Source organism: Echiichthys vipera, assembly GCF_963691815.1.
Source record: "Echiichthys vipera genome assembly, chromosome: 20".
Classification (NCBI taxonomy): Eukaryota; Metazoa; Chordata; class Actinopteri; order Perciformes; family Trachinidae; genus Echiichthys; species Echiichthys vipera.
This window is the reverse complement of record NC_139845.1, coordinates 17,238,836-17,252,093: the sequence shown is the minus strand read 5'-3', so window position 1 is coordinate 17,252,093 and position 13,258 is coordinate 17,238,836. Positions and strand designations below refer to the sequence as shown.

The 13,258-nt window shown below is 41.3% G+C and overlaps 1 protein-coding gene across 4 annotated transcripts in view; it reads right to left on the bottom strand.

Moving 5' to 3' along the window:
• Positions 1-331: 331 nt before the first annotated feature.
• Positions 332-13,258, bottom strand: part of LOC310962756 (pleckstrin homology domain-containing family A member 5-like) — a 207,314-nt gene continuing 194,387 nt past the window's right edge. For all 4 annotated transcript variants that reach the window (XM_083935313.1, XM_083935315.1, XM_083935316.1 and 1 more), the window contains 8 exons: positions 12,408-12,543; positions 9,321-9,442; positions 7,456-7,647; positions 7,173-7,286; positions 6,876-6,971; positions 4,720-4,865; positions 3,534-3,700; positions 332-3,098 (listed from right to left, as the gene is read on the bottom strand). In XM_083935313.1, the coding sequence (XP_083791439.1) occupies positions 3,064-3,098; positions 3,534-3,700; positions 4,720-4,865; positions 6,876-6,971; positions 7,173-7,286; positions 7,456-7,647; positions 9,321-9,442; positions 12,408-12,543 (1,008 nt within the window). In that variant the 3' untranslated portion in view covers positions 332-3,063. The remainder of the gene's footprint in view (positions 3,099-3,533; positions 3,701-4,719; positions 4,866-6,875; positions 6,972-7,172; positions 7,287-7,455; positions 7,648-9,320; positions 9,443-12,407; positions 12,544-13,258) is intronic.

Here is a 13,258-nt window from a genome sequence, read left to right as displayed (position 1 = left end):
ACAGATCTTAAAAGTGTATTCATTTAGTAATTAATGTTTTTATTTTTTTATTTTGGAGATTCCTTCACATACCACCAGAGAGAGCTCAAGTAGCACAGTTTGAGAACCAGTGATTTAAGAGATGATCCTACGAAGTCAACATACAAGTAGACATGTATGCTTGTATTCATTTGAAGGAGTTGGAAATAAATATATAAATGGACAAAAATACCTCAAAGAACTGAAAAGCAAAAGATCATTTGATTTGCAGACGAGAATACAAACAAAAGAACAGCAAAAGGCATATTTTAAGAACAACATTTATTTCACATGATATAAAACAGATGGGATATGAACTTTTTGCATATTGACCCTAATAATATTAATAATAACCTGTTATAGTTATAATATTCACTCTTCTTCTTTTCAGTGTGTACATAAATTACTATCTATTTTATTTCTTCTTTTTCATTTGTATTATTATTATTTTTTTTTACAGTTTATACATCTCTTTTAAATTTCTTTTACGTCCTGGAGCTCCAAAGTCTTACTTATTGCTTCGTACATGTGCTATTCTCCAATTTTTCACCACGTAGGACAGATTCAAATGCAAAATATCCTCAGCCCCTGTATATCTTCTAAGTCGTGTAAACCAAAAGAGAGAAAAACAGTTAGACACACAACTGAAAAAGCCAACTGAAACATTCACATACTGTGTGTGTGTGTGTGTATGTGTGTGTGTCTGTCTGTCTGCTCAACATAAATACTTAGTTTTGTCCAAAAAAAAATCAGCAGCATGAATTGGCACCTTGTTGAAGTAAAAATCTGCTTTATGTTCATATATATATATACTTTTTATATATTTATACATGTATATATTCAACAAAGGACAATCTGTTATGTTGCAGGTGCAAAATGAAAATAGAGTGATAAAGAGAACCTCAAATGAACACAAAGAATCAAAATCAGAGCGGTTAAAATCAAAGAGCATCGGCGGTCACTTTGGGGTTAAAGTAAAGCACTGCATGTGTGTCGAGTTTTGGTGCTTAGCCCATCCATATGCGGCTGTACACTCCCCTCCTGCCACTCACTCACAGCTAATATCCCCTCCTCCAGATCAGTAGAATATTCTAACAACTATTATGTTAAGATCACTTTAATACTTAGTAAGGTATCAAAAGTTCTGTGTATTGATGTGTGTGTATACATTTGTCAGCACGTATCTATGGAGCTATATTGCCCCAACAAGTCATACATACAGCCAAGATTGTGAAATGGTTAAGTTGTATATATTATAGCTATAAAAGTATGGCCAATTAACAGCAAGAAAGAAAGAAAAACAGAGCAATGGTCGCAGGGACTGTTGCTGTGATCCAGTCGAACTCGGAAGTGGACATTTCTGAGTTCCCAGTCACAGATTTCTCAGAGCCCTGACCCCATAATCCAACATGGCGGTGCCCAGCGTCTACAGTAGTTACAGCTGTAGGAATACACTATTTATTCTCACTTCTGTCTTATTATCTCATTAGATAATCGTACACACAGTACTGTCCAATTTCATGTGTAGACATGTTGCTAAGCTGTTTGTACGCAAAAATACAGCATAATGCATTGATATCCGCTGTTAATGCTTACAGTGGCTAACCCATTAAATCTAATGCTTTTCATACTTTGTAACTGGAAAGTGGTTAACAACAGGATTGTAGCCGGAATGAATAAATGGAACATTTTATCAACATGCCAATCTGCGTTTATACTGTTGCTAGCATTTGGAGTAGTTAGCGACTTCATCGCCAGATAAGATGCAGTGATAAATGTTTTTTTGCCTAATTTCTCTACTATGTGAGCTACTGGGGCCCATCTTCTTATTTGCAAATTTATTAAATTATCAGCAGCATTTGAAACTCAACTTTCACCTCTTGGGAGTTTTGCATGTTTTTCAAGTCAGCATGATGCTTCATTCCAGCTAGCGTCTGGCTAGCATAGTTTAGCTATTGTATTTCTCTGTGGAAATGGACATGGGAAAGCGGGTTACCAACCAGAGGAGCTCACCTGATGGCAATGGTCACTCATCAGGTGAGCCTCACCACAAAAATCAGCTTTTGTAGATTCCAGTAATGAAAAGGGAACTAGCGTTGACGTCACCGCTAAGGTAGCAACTGCAGCTGGGTGCAGCTTCCCTAGTCCTCCACCACCACCACCATCAAGTAATCCATTCTTGTCAAGTAATATTATTTTTATTTAAGTTTTCTAGAAGTTTCTTCCCACTTTGAGGCGGCTAAAAACATTTGGTCTTTTGTGAGTGTACAGTGTGTTAGCCAGTATGAAGTAATAGATATGAGAGTCGGATAAAATGTCCCCTGAGCTGCACGCTGTTTGATGTGTAGTGCTGTCCATGGTGCTGATCAAAACCGTCACCATGACGCTGTGTAAGTGACTTTGTTTTGCACTAATAACTGACAGGCCTCAGACTGTTTGTGTATGAATTGGAAGCGGGGTGAGACTACACCACTTTAGCATGGGGTCACAGTCCATATTGGCTGAACCAATCTTATATGGTTAATAAGCATATCATTTTATGGTAGCCTATTAACATATAAACCTACATAATATTGAACTATTCAATATCAATCCATTGTTGCATTAAAAAGTCAGAAAAGGACTTTGAATGTCGGGGCCCGCCCATAAAAAACACTTCAACTCATTTAGAACTCCCAAGAATCCAATCTGTACACTTTGTCTAACTTCACCATTTCACAATCTTATTTTTATGCAGAAATGTTTCGAGGCAAACGGGACTCCATAGAGTCTGTGTTTTGCTCAGGGAAGTATCAGTATGGACAGATCTAACAGGTGCTAAAGATACAGTACATCCGCCCTTTCTGTCTGGAAGTGATGGCAGCCTGTTTGTGTGTTGTGAGTCGGTCAGCAGAGCCGTCCTCCTCTCAGTCTCCTAGTTGGCATGGAACAGTAGTAACAAAACAGTCCTGTTGTAAACGCAGGAAGCCGTGGAGCATGCTCTGTGCAGGCAGGCTACATTTGGGCTGTACGGGACACCAGTGTGGAGGTGGAGGCCGGCGTCGCTCACGTGTCACTGCTCACCAAGTTGAACGTCTGTGCTGCAGGGAGGAGGAGAGAGGGACATCGGAAATACGAGTAAATCAGAGATTCCACAGTGATAAGTAGCACGTTGTTTGTTTGTTTTTTCCTGATACGTGATGTATTTGTGGTTATTTATTTTCAGAATCAAATATATTTAAATTATTGGCGCCATAAAATGTTATGACTGAATGTCTGTCCTCCCAGACTCCATTTTTTTTTCACAAGCTGCAGTTTCATAGTTCAGCCACTGGAGTGTGCTCTCTGTCTAGATTATGACCTTTGCAGACTTGTTCTGTCAGACACAGTAGACAGAACAGAAGTAGTCCACATACTTGGTAATTAGTAGTGATCGTTATTGCACCTTCATGCTATTATATGTGTGATCGTATTGAAATTGGTGAGCGAGTGCAGCGCGGATGACATGAAATGCGACAGAGGAATTGTTCGCTTACAAGCCAACACGTTGTTGTTGTTGTTGTGTTTCTTGTCGTCCTCCGTCAGCTGGTTGGAAGAATCCAATCTCTTCTCCCGCTTCTCCTCTCTGCTGGTTCGTTGCGTCACGTCTGGTTCCTCCTCCCTGGGCTCTGGGCTCGGAGTCTCCGGCTCAGGAGTCTGAAAGCTACGTCAACAGAAGCACAATGGGTCACACTCAAAAAAGGCACTACTATTGCTCGGAAGACAAAGAGGACATGCATAAGAGATACACTTCACAGTATTTGCATCCATGAGATCCCTTTGCCCCTGGGCCACACACTTAGCACGTCATCTGGGGTTTCACTAATGAACACAAGTTTGGTGTAAAAGTAAAACTATGAATAACGTTTTCCGTGAAATTGGTTCTTAGTAACTGATTTCAACGTGTGCGATTTTGAAAATCAACATTGCATTAGGGGCATATTGAGGCTTAAAGCTACACTAATCAATAGGTTTTATATTACTAATAGACAGAGGTGTAACATGTAGACGCAATGCCAGTCTAGACTGACTCGTACGTGAGTTAGTTGTGCTAACTTCAGCACATGTTGCTAATGCCGTGCAGCAGGCTCTACATGAATAGGCGAAAAGGTCAAAATCTTTGATCTCGATATAGGTCACTTCATATCTCAACACATATATATATATATCGCGATAAAGCATGTTTTCTGGTAATATGATAAATAAATAGTCCATATAAAATATCCACATGGTAAAGCTCATTTTTGTACTTTTTTTCTCATTTTTATTAAGATGAGATGAGAAAGGCAAGGTGAATATGACATAACGTAAGGATCAGAAGGTAAGGCATCATCACCGTCAATGACATGAATATTGCCGTAACCCAGCTCAGCCGCTGTTCTTTTTGACGCAATAAAAATAATATAAATATGTTGATAATGTATAGAATTTTTATGATATAAATCATCATATTACAGAGAGAAATTAGACTTAATGACCTTGTTATTGTCAATTTAGACAACGTATCGCTGTATCATGAAATTAATTCCTTTGAAAGATTGTATTATGGCCCAGCACTATGTTAAAGCCCTTCTAACTACGAGTCACATCAATTATAGTTGGGATCAAAAGAACTTTGGGACATTAAAATTGGGGCAAGAGCGGATCTCACTCTCACACACTCTCTCTCTCACGCACACACACCTGCTTTCAGTGGTGGTGTTTGTCGGCGAGCTGGTCAGATCTTGCTCTCTGCTTTCGTCATCCTCGAACGGCAGGAGGTTTACAATCTCCACGCGCTGAGGCTGTGTGCACAGGTCCACAATCACCACCCTCTGGCTCTCACACAGCTGAAACGCAGGCGCACACACACACACACACACACACACACACACACACACACACACACACACACACACACACACACACACACACACACACACACACACACACACACACACACACACACACACACACACACACACACACACACACACACACACACACAAATACAGACACACACAGGAAATCAGTCAGTTTAGAAAACATACTAAATAAAGAAATAACGCATAAATGACTGAGTGAATAAGTCATTATGTAATAAAAACATAATTTCTGTCCCTGCTGTGGAATGAGGATGGTGTGTGTACCGGGGGTGGCAGCCCGCTGGAGAGCAGCCCAGACCCAGCTGTCAGTCCTGGCTGCATCCAGGAGATAAAACCCTTAAAGCCAACCTGGCTTCTTCCACATTCATACAAATCTTCTGTTATCGTCCCAGATTACACTAGGAGATGTTACAGCCACAATAGCCGATCATCTGTTGTGTGAGCTGTGGGCTGGATTACAGATGCTGAATATAACAGAGAGTTGTGTATAGTCAATTCCTTCGATTCTCCTGCAGCCTCCAGCACACTGCACTGTACCAGTGGGATGTTAAGGAGCTGGTCGTTAGCCTGTTGGATGCTGGCATGTCATCAACTATCATTTTCTAACTTATTCTGGTGTTCTCGTACAGGCAATCAAGAATACTTTGGCTCAACATTCACACTGTTTACTGCCAGCAGGTCGGCCGCTGGCATAAACACTCTATGCGTCTGTTTAGGGCCACAACTGCCAGAGGGGGCCACGCAATCAGTGTGATTTAAAAGACCGATCTGAGAACAACCTTTTTTTAGTTTATTAAATAGATGTTTTATTTCTGTTGTGCATAAGAGATGCGATTAAGATAACACCTTTTTAAAAGTGATCTTAGAATGTGCTAGAGCGACAAGACAGGCATTTATAATTTATTCAGGTGGGTTTTACCTTGTGCTGCTGCAGCCTTTGCGTTAATCTGACATTCAACTCAAAGACAACTTTGTGTTGTGTTCAAAGTGATACACAATTGTTACCAGTTCATGCCTTTTACTTAAAGTGTTCTTTCAGACATGAGACTGATTAAATCTTAAATTGTCACCAGATTAATGTATGGGGGGTGTTTTGTTTTAACTCAATATCACATACAATCACTAGAGCAGGGGTCAACAACCTTGGGCACTGGTGCCACCTTTGGCATGCGGCAACTTAACCAATGGCACACTAGCAACAAGTGTGGAAGAAATGTTTGGGGAAATGTAGCGCTTTTCCATCCACATTCCAAATGAGTCTTTCACAGCCGTTGGCCATTGGCAGGTGCACAGCATTTTTTTAATTGTATGAAGCCACTGGATGGCGCTCTTGGTTTAAAGGAAAAAGGCTCAAGGTCTGGTAATTCCGTGAGCTTCCATCCCTTGGTTGAACAGTGAGTTGAACAGTGAGTTTTCCACAGTGAGCGCTTCATGAACCTTTCGCTTGGAGATCATTACCTTTTCCCCCATCCATGATATGGCACACTGATGGCAAAAGAAAATGGAAAAACGGCATTTCATATCAAAAAGGTTGCCAACTCCTGCACAAGCGAAACCCGGATCAATCCTCCACTAAAAATAGTCCTCAACAAATGCACTATTTCCTTCTCTTTGAGTAAGGTGAAACTAAAACGGTATATTTGTGAGCTGTTTTTAAAGAACCAATAGCTTGATGCTGAGGGCCACAGAGAGGGCAGAAAGTCTCTTCAAGGGATTTGTTGACGGTATCAAATTCAGAGATTTCCTGCTTCTCTCTGTTTTATATCCCGTTAAACTGAATATATTTGGCTTCACCTTGGACTTTGAGGAACCGAGATGGATATTTTTCCAGTATCTTCTGAGATATAATTCTCTGGAGTCCGGTGTTAAAGATTATTAATCAGACTCGTCCTTTAACGGCATGCCAATTCATTTATTTTCAATACTGGGAATGAATAGAAGCTGGTACAGGAAGTGAATTCCTGTCTGCAGTACCTCTTTGTCTATGCTGTTGTCCTCTGCCTGCGGCTCCTTCACACTCTGCAGGGTCACCTCTCTGTCCCGCTGCACCTCTTCCACTCTCTGCACCTCCTGCAGATTGAAACAGAACCTTTTCATGAGCTGTTCGTATCGTCATCATTATAATGTGCATGAGGCTTATTTGTGATGGTACATCATGTACTGCAGTACATATAGAGGTTATAACAAATCCTTTATTTTTGTTTGGGATGAAAACCGGTTGCCTGGACAGTGCGAAGTTCATAACTTCTGAAATAAAAATATATTATGCACCTGTGGTGTCTCAGCAGCCGTCCTGCTCTGCTCCATGTGCGCCTCCTTCAGCTGCTGCAGAGCTGCTTCCAGCTCCACTGGGTCTGCACAGGCTCCCTCTGCCTGGATCCGACTCTGCACACACACACTTGAATTAATCGATGGACTGAAAATGTTTCACAGTTTTCAAGGCCCATGAAAATGTAAGTAAAAGAGCTAGTTTCTAAGCTTCAGCAGTCTAGTTAAGGCTTCTGGTGTGTATGTGTGTGTGTGTGTGTGTGTGTGTGTGTGTGTGGGATTTCACCTGCTGGATAATAACAGGGTTGTCTTTGCTGAAGGAGGGCGAGCGGGATGGGGTTTCTCTCTTTTTCTCTCGGAGCGATGAGGCCTGCTGATTCCTCCTCATCCTCTCTAGCTGCTCCTCCACACTCATCCTCGTTCTGCCCACCTCCCGCTCCCCAAACCCCGTCTGATCCACTGCACTCCTGGGTCGGTCCTGTACAGGGCAAGACACAGGGCCACTTTTTTTATCTAAACTAAAGGCGTCTCTACAAAAATGCTGTGGATATTAAAGATGCCTAGAGAATGAGTCCTTTCAGTATGTATGGGCTTTGTATTTAGTCTTGATTTTAAACACTTGGGTGTTTCTGATTCAGATGTCTGGCTCATGTCAGTGGTAAGGAAGTACAGTGGAACTACACCAAATGTGTTTAGGTAAATGTGTCAAAGCTTCATCTATAGTTACCATGCGCTTTTATTTTTTAACCTTGATGCAACAGAATGAGTCCAGCACATCGTTGCTAATAAATTCTCAAATAAAGCTGGTATTCAAAGAATGGCTCAGTTAAAAGTTGCAGACGTGACAAACACAATCTGTAAAGGTAGATCTCTAATAAACGCTGGTTAAAAAATGTTTAGGGGCTGGTGATGGAATTAGGCAAGTATGATAATCTGCATAACCACTTACAGAAATATTGCATTCACTAATGAATCTGAAATGAATCTACTTTGCTTTACTGCCATCAGTATTAGGCTACTGTCCACAAAACTCAACTTCCTGCACACGTTTCACATTAAATTGACTGAAGGGGAGGATTATGATCTTCGAGGCACTGAAAGGCTTTTAATGTGAAACATCTGTGCAGGAAATGTTTTGTCTGCATCTGCATGTCAATGTTGTACTAGACTTCAGTATTTCTTACTAGATCCAGTCCAATATGTCGGTATATTATCACAGACATATCGCTATCGCTATACGTTGTTATGAAAAATGTAAAAAAAAATTTAATATAAAATGCAGAAGAAAATGCATGGGGTGATTTCAAAATGGTCTCATACAGCTATTTATCCATTTATATTTTATTTTAATGGTCAGCAATTGACTGATATTGAACATACAGTACTATTTACCAATTTATTACATTTTTTATTTATTCTCTATTTAAATTGTCAGCAATGGTCTGATACTGAATATGATGTTTATTTAGCTAATATCTATATTTTTCTTTATTTTCTGTGTTCATTTCTAAATTGTTAACAATGTATTACATTGTATGTTAGGTTATGTATAAATAAATCAAAGTTATGATCTATAATACTTTTAAATATTCCTAAATAAACTTATTTGTTTAGGAAAGCAGCCTTTGCAGAGTCATATCAGTGCAAAAAACATTCATTATATCAGTCGCCATATCAGCCAGCAGCCCCCTGTAAAAAATGAATCAATCTCAAAAATCACATTTCCCTTTTCATTATGTTTTCAGTTGCTTGAATGTAGGTTGATTTTGTTAATTAAATGGATGGATTGCTGGAGTTTTAAGATTTCCCCAGGAGCAGCATGATGAGATTAAAAGGAGCAGAAACCTCAAACACAACATCTGATATTTAAGTGATGCGTTAAGGCACACAAACACACCTTTTGCACACTGATGGCAGTGGACATCTACATACCATCTAATCTAATCTAACCATTGACACCACATACACACACCCATGCGCAGCACGGGGAGCAATTCGGTGTTCAGTGTCTTATCCAAGGACACTTCTACCTGCGGACAGGAGGAGCTGGGGATTGAACCGCCGCTCTCTTAAATGGAGGAAAACACACTCAGTCACAGCCACAGCCGCCCCTCAACGGAAACTCTTCTGTGATATGAGGGCGGAACTTACTGCTCTGGATTCAGGTTTCTTAGTCTTCCTCAGGGTGACGTAGGAGGCGATGGTGGAGGACTCTGGAGGACTCATGGGAGATTTGGTCCGGGGAGGAATGATGCCCACTGGGTAGGGGGGCACTGTTGGGAGAGATGGCAGGGACCGCCGTCACTTACACATCAACAAACTGTAGTCAGTCAACATGCTTCGTTTCACAAAACAATGTTCAATAATGTGAACAAACACAGGAGGCATTCAGGGGCATCGTCGCTGTTTATCAGGAAGTTGGAAGTTGTTCAGTGCGATTACAGAAGCATGGATCAAGAAATATGGAAGAAATACAGCAATAAACGAACCGTTCATTACACAAACCGCAGCTCAGTTTGCAAACGTAAGCTGCGATTTTTGGTTCCATGAGAAAAGAAAAGTTGTTAGGTTGTGAGCATGCAGGATTCCCCTTCCCTTTCCCCTAATGGAATCTAACAGTGAGGAATACAATGTGGAGATCAGTGGAGATGGACTGTGGAGGAGTACATGTTACAGGATGCACCATCAACTTTTAAGTCAAAATGTCAAATCTCTGAGTGGAAGAAAATATGATTCTTCAAATGATAAAATGATAAAAACATTGGAAATGGTGACGTTTTTCTTCTCCTTGATGCGCAAAACTGAACCCATGACCCAAAAACCTCAATAAAAACCGAACTGTGGGCTTGTTGCACCCCTTCTGTTCAACTGCTTGTCAATGCAAATATCTAACCGCGTGGCTGAAACCAGATGCATTTAGGCATGTAGACATGGTTAGGATGATGTGCTGAGGTTCAAACCAGCATGAATGCCACATGGTTCTTGGTTTGAGTCCTTTTAAAACACTGGGATATTCACGCCCGGGCCCTGGAGGTGGGAGGGGCCCAAGCAGACTGTCGGAAAAAAACATTTTTTTTTTCCTCCAAATGTCTACTTGGGCCCCTCCCACCTCCAGGCTGCTTACCAATACTAAAAAAAAAGAAAAAAAGAAAGACGTTAGGTCCGTTAGCGACCAATTGTAACAATGTCCGTTGTGCCAATGTCAGAGAGGGGCAGAGAGGAGGAGGGAGCCAGGCTGCAGATGCCGATAGCACTGCTGCTAAGGCGAGCTGCGCTGGAGGGATAGAGATAGTGTCAGAGCAGGTGGATAGAGAGACACAGAGAGGAGAGAGTCAGTCTGCATATGAGAGCAGAGCAGGAGAGGCGAGCTGTGCTGGAGAGAGGGAGACAATGCGTCTGCCTCTGAGTCAGACCCAGAGTGACCAGAAGTTAAGTTATGTGCTTCAGAGGTGAAAATCTTGTCCCGGGCACAGGGAAGACACACGGCAGGCCTGTTCACGCACAACCATCTCCAGGATCCGAAACAGAGAAAATATCCAGTGAGCCAAAATGCCTTGTTGACGGCAGAGGTCAAGGCTACAGCACCAGAATACCATACATGTTCACTCCTGTCAGGTAACAACAGGAAACTGACACTACAGTCGGCACGGGCTTTCCAAAACTAGACAACAAAAGATTGGAATAACATTGCCTGGTGATGAGTCTGGTATTTCAGATGGTAGAGTCAGAATCTGCCATGAACAACATAAAAGCATGGATCCATCCCGCCTTTTATCAACTGTTGGGGCTGTTGTTGGTGGTGTAATGGTGTGGGGGATATTGTCTTGGCACACTTTGGGCTCAATTGAGTATCGTTTAAACACAACAGCCAACCTGAATATTGTTGCTGAACATGTAAATCCCTAAAGTGACACAGTTGATTGAATGCTGATGTAACTCATGTATCCAGCGGGATAATGCGCCATGTCACAAAGCTCAAATCATCTCAAACCAGTTTCTTGAACATGACGATGAGTTTACTGGACTCAAACGGCTTCTACAGCCACCACATCTCAGTCTCACAGATCACCTTTGGGATGTGGTGGAACGGGAGTTTCACATCATTGACGAACAGCTGTCTAATCTGCACCTCTATGTGATAGTATCATGTCAATGTGGACCAGCAAATCTGAGGAATGTTTCCTTGTTAAATCTATGACACCGAGAATGAAGTTCTAAAGGCTAAAGGGGTCCAACGCACTAATAGCAAGGTCTCTGTTGACTGTAATGTTTATTGTATGGTTTTAAATGTGGACCCCAGGAAGACTCGCTGTGCTTAAGGGGATAAGCTTTGATAAGCTTAGAATAATTCATACAGTGTCTGCTCTTTAAAGGAGCTAAAATGACATGTCTTTAATGTGTGTATTGAGTTTAATACAATAAGTACCAAGGGAGGGATAAATGGGATAAAGTCAGTTAGGATCCGGATAGAAGAGTAAGTCACATACGTGCAGCATTCCTGTATTGTTCAACCTGGGTCTTATTCTCATAATTGTGGCCATTTTGACTATGGATCGTGTAAACATTGTATTTGTTGCAAGAAACCTTTGAACAGTCTGGACACCTCCAGAAGTTCTGGAAACAGGGCGCCGGCAAAACAACATATTTTAGTTCTAGCAGTCCGGGTCTCCTAAAGCTTTCAAAAAAAACTTTACAATTTGACATTAATCAGTCTGGGGAAGTTGATTAAAAAAAAAAAAGAAGAAGTGCAAAACAGTTTTTCTCTCATAATTAGTGTCAAATTTCTGTAAATCAAACTGCTTCATCAAAAACACCCAACATACACAACTGTGCATAAGCTCAATATCATATCAGAAACCTTTGTTCTTTTAGCTGCTCTTTGTTTTATGTCCAGCTACACAAATAAAGGCGAAGGAGAAGGAAACGTATTGTGTTTTGGATCTTTAGAGATGTAATGCTAAGTTTTAGAGAAGTATCTTGAAAATAGTGTTTAGATGTTTTTTTTTGGCTTTTTTTCAAGGCTTTATTATATAGGACAGACAGGAAATGGGGTGAGAGAGAGAGGGGGAGACAAGCAGCAAAGGGCCGCCGGTCAGTGTCGAACCCGCGGCCGCTGCCTCAAGGACCTTCCGCCTCTTCCCATGAGGCGACTCCTCTAACCACTGAGCCACCGGCCGCCCCTGTTTAGCTGTTTATAAAGTAGGAGCATGAGCTTTATGTGACTGAGCGTAGAAGTACCTTTAGAAGCTGCGGTGTCCTTACTCTCAGCAGAGCTCTCTGTCTTTTCCTTGTCCTCGCCGTTGGCCTCGTCTACTTCCTCCTTTACCGTGGTCAGCTCAGGCTCGCTCTTATACAGCCGGTAGTCTGGAGCTTGCTGTGAGGGAGAGATCGCTGAGAGTCAGAATCCACAGGGGCCGTCAGTGGTTCTGTGGCTGCCCTACTAGAGCTGCATGGGCATGTCACGGCTCATGTGAGCTTTAAGAGTGAACTGCTGATTTGGATCATTTCTTTTTGCTCTTGTCCTTCATGAGCTATAGAGGTTAAAGAATTTTGTCACCCACGAATTACAAACGTCACATTTATCGAGAGTGACATTAGGGCCACTGTAATATCAAAATATTTAGAAAATGTATAATATTACAAAATAACGTCATAGTCTTACAAGAATACTTCATATTTCAATATAAAAGTTGTCAATTAGTAGCAAAAAGTTGTAATATTTTCAGAATAAAGTCATATATCAGCATTTATTCATGAAATATTATAGTTTCCTTTTTTCGAAATCCCATATATTGGTTCTTTATAGCACCAAAGTGTGCCATTGCAATAGTCCAGGCATAAAGGAGAATTCTGTGATGCTTTTTAGAATGTGCACATTCAAAGTAGAAGGCAAGACACAATCAAAACACAAGTGCAAGCTACACAATAAGAATGAAATCCCACAAATAAATCAAAGTAGGGGCGAGAATGGTCTGAATGTGACACTGCAGGTGAGTGACAGTGACGGCTGGATGGAGCAGGGATCGCAGGGGGAAAAAGCAAAACAAAACTGAAATCAATGACATGTATCCAAAATGGCACTTGTTGAG